Here is a 9,279-nt window from a genome sequence, read left to right as displayed (position 1 = left end):
ATTACTTTTGGAAACAGACTATACAGTGGTAGATATCATGAGAGAGCTTTCATATAGCCTTTTGGTGCAAAATGCCTCTTGCTTATATTGCTAGCAGGAAGGTAAAGCCTCATAAGCTCCTGTGTTGAGACCAACAGGTCACATGATTTCAACCTTCCTTGGTCTTGTCAATTATGGACACTTGATTGCTAGAGACAGCAGTGACCCATCTCTCTGCCAGTGATATATAGAATAACAGTGCTGGAACAGGTGCTGGTGTTGTGATTAGCCAGTAAGCTTCTTAAGAAATATATATTAGTGACATGTGCAATATTAATACTGAACAGTAATATTTATCCCCACTTAAATGTGGATGTTCTGTTAGAACACCCTATACTGTGGTAGATGCCATGACGTATTTCTAAATACCAGGCATAGCTGTGTGGTAAGAAGTTTGCTTCCCAACCACATGGTTTCAAGGTCAGTTCCACTGCATATATAATGTAAATATGTATATTTACATCAACCAAAGCCTTGCAAATGGATTTGGATATGGAAACTGAAAGTAGCCGGTCGTATTTATATCTATATGTGTGTGTGTGTTTCCACCACTCTGCTTGACAACTGGTGTTGGTTTGTTTACAACCTCATAACTTAGCAGTTTGGCAAAGGAGACCAACAGAACAAATACAAGACTTAAAAGATAAGTACTGGAGGTGATTTGTTCAGTTAAACACTTCAAGGCAGTACCCCAGTATGGCTGCAGTCCAATGAGTGAAACAAGTAAACGAGCCCTAAAAAGAGTGGATGGTCTTGAATGGAATGCCTTTGATCACCTGTCTACTTCATCATGGTTGGCCAAAAGTTAAACTGTCACAACAACAATAAAAATAACAACAGTTATCAGTGTAATCCATTGAAAATTTACTTACGAAATGACATATTTATATTGGTTGTGTCAGGTTTATGATGTCTGCAGTAAATTAGTAAAAAGATATGATATTGCAGTGGGGAGGGAATTCAGATGGAAAATCCAGAGCCCTTGTAGCTTTGATAAGTGGTACAGAAATGGGGAGGGGGAAAAAGATTTTATCTAATTTGGCCATTCACATTATTATGACTATATAAATGATCAGTGTTAAAATTGTAAAAATTTTAAGATTGAAATACAATGAACACCTTGCTGGAAAACATCTTTTGATTCCAAAGCAAATAAGTCACTGAATGGTTTGGTTCCTGTCATTGGATTTATGATGTTTTTACTTTTACTTAATTTCAAACCATACAAACATATGCACATATATATGTATATATCATATATATACGCATATATTATATATATGATGTAAAATCTGTATATATGGAAACCTATATAGTAGAAATACAAACATAGGAAATTTAACTATTTCTCTGTAGACTAGAAAAAAAAATGAAGAACACCTTTTAATTTGATTTTTTAATCTAAGTGGGCTGTCATCAGCAGTGTCTACATCATTTGACAAAACCTCAAGGGATAAGCAGCCAATCTATTTATATATCCCACAGATCCCATAGCTACAGAGAACTGCAGTTACTAATTTGCATACCATAAGTATTTAACTCTTTACTTAATATCAAAGGCATATATATTTAACATACATATTGAAATGCTTAAGCATTTTTACATGAGAAAATTTATGTTACGAAACAAGAAGATGACAATGTTTTGAGATCTTTATCATAGTTAAAAAAAAGAATGCATTTGCATTTTAGCACAATATGGTACCGGTTTCAATTACTTAAAAGGATGATTTAGTCATGCTGAAATAAAAGGTAAAATAAATCTATTTCCCATCTATTTTCTGTTTTTTTAACTTTTATCAAAATTTCTTTTTAAACAATTGAAACAAATATCACATTTTGAAAGAAATGTAAATGATTTCTTTCTTTTATCTTTGAAAAAGTTTTCACACCATTTTCTTTCTTTATTTTTTGTTTCATTTACACACCTCACACGCACACACACGCACACACGTAAAATAGTAAAATGATGATGAGTTTATTGTATACAGTGCTCAGGCATTGTATATAATATATATATATGTGTGTGTGTGTATGTATTTTGGGTTTAAACCAACAAAGTACATACATTTAACAAATGTTAATGTATGTATATGATATTATGAGTATATGTGTGCATATGTATATATGTATGCATAATAGTTTATAAAAATGTGTTAAAATTATCAAATTTCAGTTATTTTATTTTCATCAGCTGTAAATTCCATATCCTGTCTTGCCAACTTCTGTTTTAGCTTGTCTTCACTGTCAAATTTCATGATCTTGCTTACGAACAGGAAGAGGAAAAATGCTACTGTCATCAAACCACAAAGTAAGAAGAAGAGATATTCCAGATGGCCTGAATTAATGTCATCATTGTTCAGCCAGGGATCTATAGACATGAAGAAAACAGAAGGATAAATAAATGATCTGAATGTAGATTATAGGGAGATTAAATCCTTATTTAATAGAAGTTAATTCTGATTCATGTATATCGTTGACCATGACAGAAGAAGTTGTCATGGTGATACCTGCTCAGAAGCCTACACAAAGTTGTAGAAAGCGTATGGAGAGGAGTGTATAAACTGCACAAGTGTACAAGTGGTTCAGACGTTTCCAAGATGGCTGAAAAAAAATCTGAGACCTGGATTGAATTATTGCAACAGAGTGAAATTTGCAAAGGAACCCAAGTACCAACCAGGAGGTGGTGTTCAAGTGAGTGATGAGTTAAGTCTACAGACTAAAACTTAGAATGTAAAGAGCCATTACAACTTAGTTAGAAGTCATTCTGGTTTATATTTCTGTTACAAACCATGAACCATTTCAACTCATGGTTGCTGACCCTTTTTCATCTATTGCAACAACCAAATCTCTACTCTGATTAGAACTTTTCAGTCAGCAAGTTTCAATAGGAAATGCATGCTTAGCTGAAATACAGAAAGCAGTAAATTATTTATGATAATAATAATAATACAAAGTGTGATCAATAAGTCTCAAGACTGTTGCCATAGTAACGAAGCTAAGGCACACAGAGTAAAGCTGCTTGGCAAAGATTGAACTTGAACTCTGCTGTGCATGCGCACAAAGCTTTAGTGTTCTAGCTCTCTTCTGCTGTTTACAGCAGTGCTTAGAAGGAAGGTGTGTAGTGTGTGATCATCGCAATTACTATATCAGAGGAAGTTGTCATGGTGGTATCTGCTCAAAGGCCTACACAAAGTTGTAGAAAGTGTATGAACCACACACAAGTGTACGATTGGTTCAGACGTTTCCAAGATGGCCAAAAAACGATGATATTGACGAATGTTCTGGGAGACCCACAACCAGCAGAACTGAGAAAAACATCGTAGATATGCATGCAGCTGAGAAGGAAATCGTCGACTCACCATCAGAGGATGTGCAGGTTAGTTACAGTTCAGTTCAGTCTATTATCAACTGAAGATTTGGGTATGAAACACAGTTTATGCCAAAACTGCTTTCAGCTGTCCAAAAAGACACTTGGGTTTTAGTTGCAGCAAAATTTGATGCAGATTCTGTACACAACTTTATCATCATCAATGTGATGATTTCATGCTACACATCTTCCTTCCAAGGACTGCTGTAAACAGCAGAAGGGAACTAGAATATTAAAACTTAGTGCACATGCACAGCAGAGTTGAAGGTCAATCTGTGCTGAGAAGATTTACTTTGCATGCTTTAGCTTTGTTACTATAGCAATAGTCCAGACACTAAGTGATCAGACCATGTATATAATGAACTTAATGTATACAGTGCTCAGGTGCACTAAAACTCACCAGAAAAAATAACCAAAACTGCATGAACAGTACATAGAATATGGACAATAAGTAATTTCAATCTTTTGTTGCCTCCTCCATGAAACTCTACATTTTGTGTGTTGGTACAAAATGACAATGGCCAGAGTAAGGGGATAAATGAACACCAGCTGATGAGGAAGTAATAACAAGGAAATACTATACAATCATACAAACACACACACATGGACACAGATACAAAGACACACACATGCACACACACATGCATGCATGCACATATATTTTTAGAAGTCTTACCTTTCTTTGTCAGTGCATCAACAATAGCAATGACAGCTGTCGACAGAAAATTTCCCAAACCAGTTGTGAGCAGGAAAATCCCCATGACCAAACCTTTCAAAGTTTCAGGTGCTTGGGAATATGCAAATTCCAAACCTAAGGAAAAAGAAATATACAGAATATTGTGATAACTGTTGTGAAAGGACTGAAAAATAGGGAGCGGACACAAAACTGACAGTGTATTAGTGGTTATAGATTGTGATGGGAGTAACCTTGTTGAATCTGTTGTCATCATAGGTGGTGACATTATTGTTGTTGTCGTTTGGTTAGTCTGCATCACTCCATAATGAGCATAGAGCTGGTTTCCTGGTTTCTCTGGCATATAAGAAGAGCTATCAAAAAGTTCCTGGTGTAGTTCTGTAGCACGCCAACAGTCATGTATGCAGTGAGAACTAGCAGTTACCTTCATGAGGTAGTGTGCTGAATCACATCACTGTGTTTACTTTGCAAGTTGTGAAATTTGTATTTTGCAATGACATGTATGCTGTAGTCTGCAATTTTTGTCATGGACAGGAAGTTGGAACAAAGTGCCAACATGAAATTTTGTGCTAAACTTAGGAAGTCTGTTACAGAGACATTGAGCATGCTTTGGCAAGCTTACAGTGATAAGGCAATAGAAGATGCCTTCATCTCCGTGAATGATGGAGACACAACAGAGCCACAGCTCAATCAAGAGCATGCACATCGCTTTTTCAAACCCCACAGTATTGTGCATCAAGAATTCATCCCACAAAGCCAGACCATCAGTTCTACTGTGATGCTTTGAAATGCTTGAGGGAGGAGATTTGGCGAAAGTGACCAGATCTGTGGAGCATAGAGAATTGGATTTTTCACAGCAGCTATGCACCCTGTCAAGCTCTTCTCACTCATAAGTTTCTCACTAAAAACAAAATGGTATTGCTTCCACATCCACCCAATTTACCAGATTTAGAACCAGCAGACTTTCATCTCTTCCCCAAGAGGAAAATGCAGCTGAAAGATCATTGTTTTAACTCTGTTGTCAAGATCCAGAGTGAATTGCAGAAGGACCTCAACTTGCTTACAGAAAACGACTTCCAAGCCAGATTCCCAAAGTGGCAGGAATGCTGGGACTAGTGTATTGCTGTACAAGGTGACTATTTCAAAGGAGATGGTGTTATTTATTTTTTTTTAAACATAAACAGTCTGGGAACTTTTTGATACCACTGTAGCGGCACAAGCAGCAGTGCCATATTTGATGAGATCTCGCGGTAGCCATTGCCATCTCCGAGACTGGAGCGAGACCTCACCTGCATCCATTTGCCATGCGCGAGATCATAACGAGGCTTGTTGTGGAGAAAACTATATAAAGGGAAAAACCCTCTTCAAATTCCTCTTCTTCGGCACCATTACACAGCAGCACTGGCTGAACACCAACACTGGCAGAGGTTTTCTGCCTGTCTATCTCCAGAAGCAATGTGCCCACACTATAAACCTTAAGAGCTTAAGATGGTAGCTGAGAGCAGCACACTTCACCTTTCCTATAAATAAACCAGTTGTACTTGAAGTCTTTTCTCTTCACCTGCCGAAAGCCTGAACTACTTGAAGAACAAAAGGATGATGGAAGGAGACGATATTCCTTAGATATCGTAAACCTTGCCTTCCGTTATTAAACCATTTTGTATATTCCTCCTTGGTGTCAAGGTATTGAATTGTCAGCTTCATTAAAGCATTACAGTATTCATTCCCACTCTCTGTGCTCTCAGTGAAAATTCCACTGATGTCAACATCGTTTTCATTCTTTTTGGACAGATAAATAAAGTACCACTCTAATACAAGTCACTTCTTTCCTTTCTTTCTCACTCTCTCTCTCTCTCCTTATTTCTTTCTCTCTCTCTCTCTCCCATTTATTGGTTGTGATCAGACATGATGAAGGTGGTACTAGATATTACCTTACCTTACCTGATTTTTAAAAGTCCAAGACACACTAGAAGTTACAACACCTCTGCAACTTTATCAAGGATTGAGGACCTAAGGTAAGGCAAGGTAATATTTTGTACAACATTACCAAACTTAATACGATTTGGCAGATTCAGTGACCACAGGGAGTCTTTCTACAAGAGCTACAAAGAGGAGATAGAATTCATCATAATAGCAATGTAGAGGTGGTTGGTTCAAAATATGTGTTACTTTTTCTAGGGGAAGCCAGATTAAGCAATACATTCACTTCAAAGTTTATCAGTTGTGAAGTGTGGCTTAAGTAAAATGTAGAAGTGAGAGAAGCATAGGAGTGGCTGTGTGGTAAGTAGCTTGCTTACCAACCACATGGTTCCGAGTTCAGTCCCACTGCGTGGCACCTTGGGCAAGTGTCTTCTACTATAGCCTCGGGCTGACCAAAGCCTTGTAAGTGGATTTGGTAGACGGAAACGGAAAGAAGCCCGTCGTATATATGTGTGTGTGTGTGTGTGTGTGTATGTGTGCATATGTTTGTGTGTCTGTGTTTGTCCCGATGCTGGTGTGTTTATGTTCCCGTAACTTAGCGGTTCGGCAAAAGAGACCGATAGAATAAGTACTGGGCTTACAAAAAATAAGTACTGGGGTTGATTTGCTCGACTAAAGGTGGTGCCCCAGCATGGCCACAGTCAAATGACTGAAACAAGTAAAAGAGTAACAGAGAAGCAAGTGAAACAAATAAACGTAAATGTTTTCGTGAAGGTTGCATGTTCTCAGCAAGTGTTCAGAAGAGCAAAGACTGTTGTAGTATTAGTTACAAAAATAGTGAGTGGACACAGATAAAAGGTATAGTGATGAAGGATTATTAATCCTTTTGAATATGATGTAGAACACATGTGTATGTGCAATGAGGAGAAATAAAAAGCAATAAATAAATAGGTATGAAAAAAAGGCATTAAACAAATAACAAATTTATATTTGTTTTTACCTGTGACACTGGTAAATACTTCACTAGAGCCAATGAGTGCAAACTGTGGAATCTGGGCAAATATAGAAATATGAGAAGCATTGTAAGGTTTATTGGCCAAGCACTGTACTACACCTCCATGTGCCCTCAATTCTTTTACTCGGAATATTTCCACAATTCCAGCTACAGCCACTGATAGTGCAGTTAATACTAATCCAAACCCTAGAGAAAAGAGATGAAGAAATAATAATGAGTATTCAACAATACACGACAGACTGTGAAACATGTATATACATATATATATATATATGTATATATATATATATGTGTGTGTGAAGGCACATAACTAAGTGGTTAAAGTACTTGGCTCACAATTGTGAGGTCCTGAGTTTGATACCAGGGAGCACATTGGCTCCTTGAGCAAGAATCTTTATTTCACATCACTCCAGTCCACTCAGGTGGAAAAAATGAGTAGTATCTATATTTAAAAGGGTCAACCTTGTCACATTCTGTGTCACACTGAATCTTCCTCAGAGCTATGTTAAGGGTGCATGTGTCTGTGGAGTGCTCAGCCACTTGCATGTAAATTTCCCAAGTAGGCTGTTCCATTGATTGTATCAACTGGAACACCTGTCATAACCAACAGACTTTCAGGTAGTTAGTTAGTTATACACACACACATACACATACACACAAAGACACACACATACGCACACAGTTCAACAATGAGGCTCTTTGCGTCCTTAGCAGTGGGTGTTTATTGTGCAAATTAAATGCAGATCCACAATATAGTTCCAGGGAACACTTTATTATATTATGTTAGCATAGATCATATATATTACACACACACACACACACACACACACACACACACACACAACACACACACACACACACACACACACACACACACACACACACACACACACAGAGTAATAATCAAAGTGAGAAATGGAAATGATTAACTGTGTGTAATCAAGTGCATGAAGATGCAAGTATGGGCTTGTATATATCAAAGTAGGGTGAAGCAAATGTTAATTCCCCGCACTGTAATGAACATATGCACTGATATGGTGAGAGCCAGCATTTATATTCATGTTACTGTTGGCCAGTATGCCAAGGTAAATCTATGCTCATGAAGGCAGGAGCAAAAACTTCACTTCTAAAATTTATGTAGGCTTCTGGGGGAAGAGAGTTCTTCAATAGAAACCTTTTTTGATACACACACATAACACACATACACACACATGCATACACACATCTTCCTCAGTAAACTCTGTCCCATGCAAGTATGGAAAAGTGAACTTTGATGATGATGATGATGACGATGACGATGATATACATCTGATCACTTGGCCAGGGCTGACCTGAAGCATATCAAGAACAACAGCAACAGAAAGAGTTATTTACCAATACGTTGCAGCGGTGTTGGATTTTTGCCAATCTTCTGGAGATATCTGTAGACAAAGTCTAGGATAGGAATCAGAATTAGAATGATGACCACATTGAAGACATTTAATACTGCAACTGGCATTGGAGCACCATTGATGGAAATGTCCATAACAGTTCCTTGTAGGAAATATGTGGAAGACATCTGAAATTGAAAATAATAGAAAAGATAATATAGTCAGCACTTGTAGAACCTTTTATGACACCCACCTGTGCATCTTCCACATATAAACATTACACTCTCTGATAATCTTACTATTATTACACTGCACCTTCTGTGTGTCCATAGCTTACATTGGGTACACAGCATGGAATTCCTGCCTACACCTTTCCTACAAATCAAGTAGGGCCACTTACCTGAAGTGAATAGTGTCTTGTCTGTTTTCTTGCTTATTAAAATCTTGTTGTTGTTGTTTGTTCCTTCTTGAGCCACACCTGGCTTAAAAGGGCCGGTTTCCCGGTTTCCTTGGCATATAGGTTCCCCACTTGGACGGGACGCCGGTCCATCGCAGGTGAGCAGCAAGATGCAGGAGGAAAGAGTGAGAGAAAATTGTGGTGAAAGAGTCAGCAGAAGTTCGCCATTACCTTCTGCCAGAGCCACGTGGAGCTTAGGTGTTTCACTCATAAACACACACATCACCTGGTCTGAGATTTGAACCCACGATCCCTCGACCGCGAGTCCACTACTCTAACCAATAGGCCATGAGCCTTCACTATTAAAATCTTAGTATTTGCTAAATTAACCTTAAGGCCCTTAGATTCCAGGTTTTGCTTCTACACTTGGAATTTCTTTTCTAGCTCTGATATAGAATCTGCTGTGAGGGCAAG

The 9,279-nt window shown here is 37.8% G+C and overlaps 1 protein-coding gene across 1 annotated transcript in view; it reads right to left on the bottom strand.

Moving 5' to 3' along the window:
* Nucleotides 1-2,195: 2,195 nt before the first annotated feature.
* LOC115214399 (solute carrier family 15 member 4-like) overlaps nucleotides 2,196-9,279 on the bottom strand; it is a 64,771-nt gene continuing 57,687 nt past the window's right edge. The window contains exons 7-10 of the mRNA XM_036504741.1: nucleotides 8,413-8,596; nucleotides 7,024-7,224; nucleotides 4,086-4,220; nucleotides 2,196-2,410 (exon numbers count right to left, since the gene is read on the bottom strand). Of these exons, the coding sequence (XP_036360634.1) occupies nucleotides 2,205-2,410; nucleotides 4,086-4,220; nucleotides 7,024-7,224; nucleotides 8,413-8,596 (726 nt within the window). The 3' untranslated portion in view covers nucleotides 2,196-2,204. The remainder of the gene's footprint in view (nucleotides 2,411-4,085; nucleotides 4,221-7,023; nucleotides 7,225-8,412; nucleotides 8,597-9,279) is intronic.

The sequence above is a fragment of the Octopus sinensis genome, linkage group LG7 (genome assembly GCF_006345805.1).
Source record: "Octopus sinensis linkage group LG7, ASM634580v1, whole genome shotgun sequence".
Lineage (NCBI taxonomy): Eukaryota > Metazoa > Mollusca > Cephalopoda > Octopoda > Octopodidae > Octopus > Octopus sinensis.
This window is presented reverse-complemented; position numbering and strand designations above follow the sequence as displayed.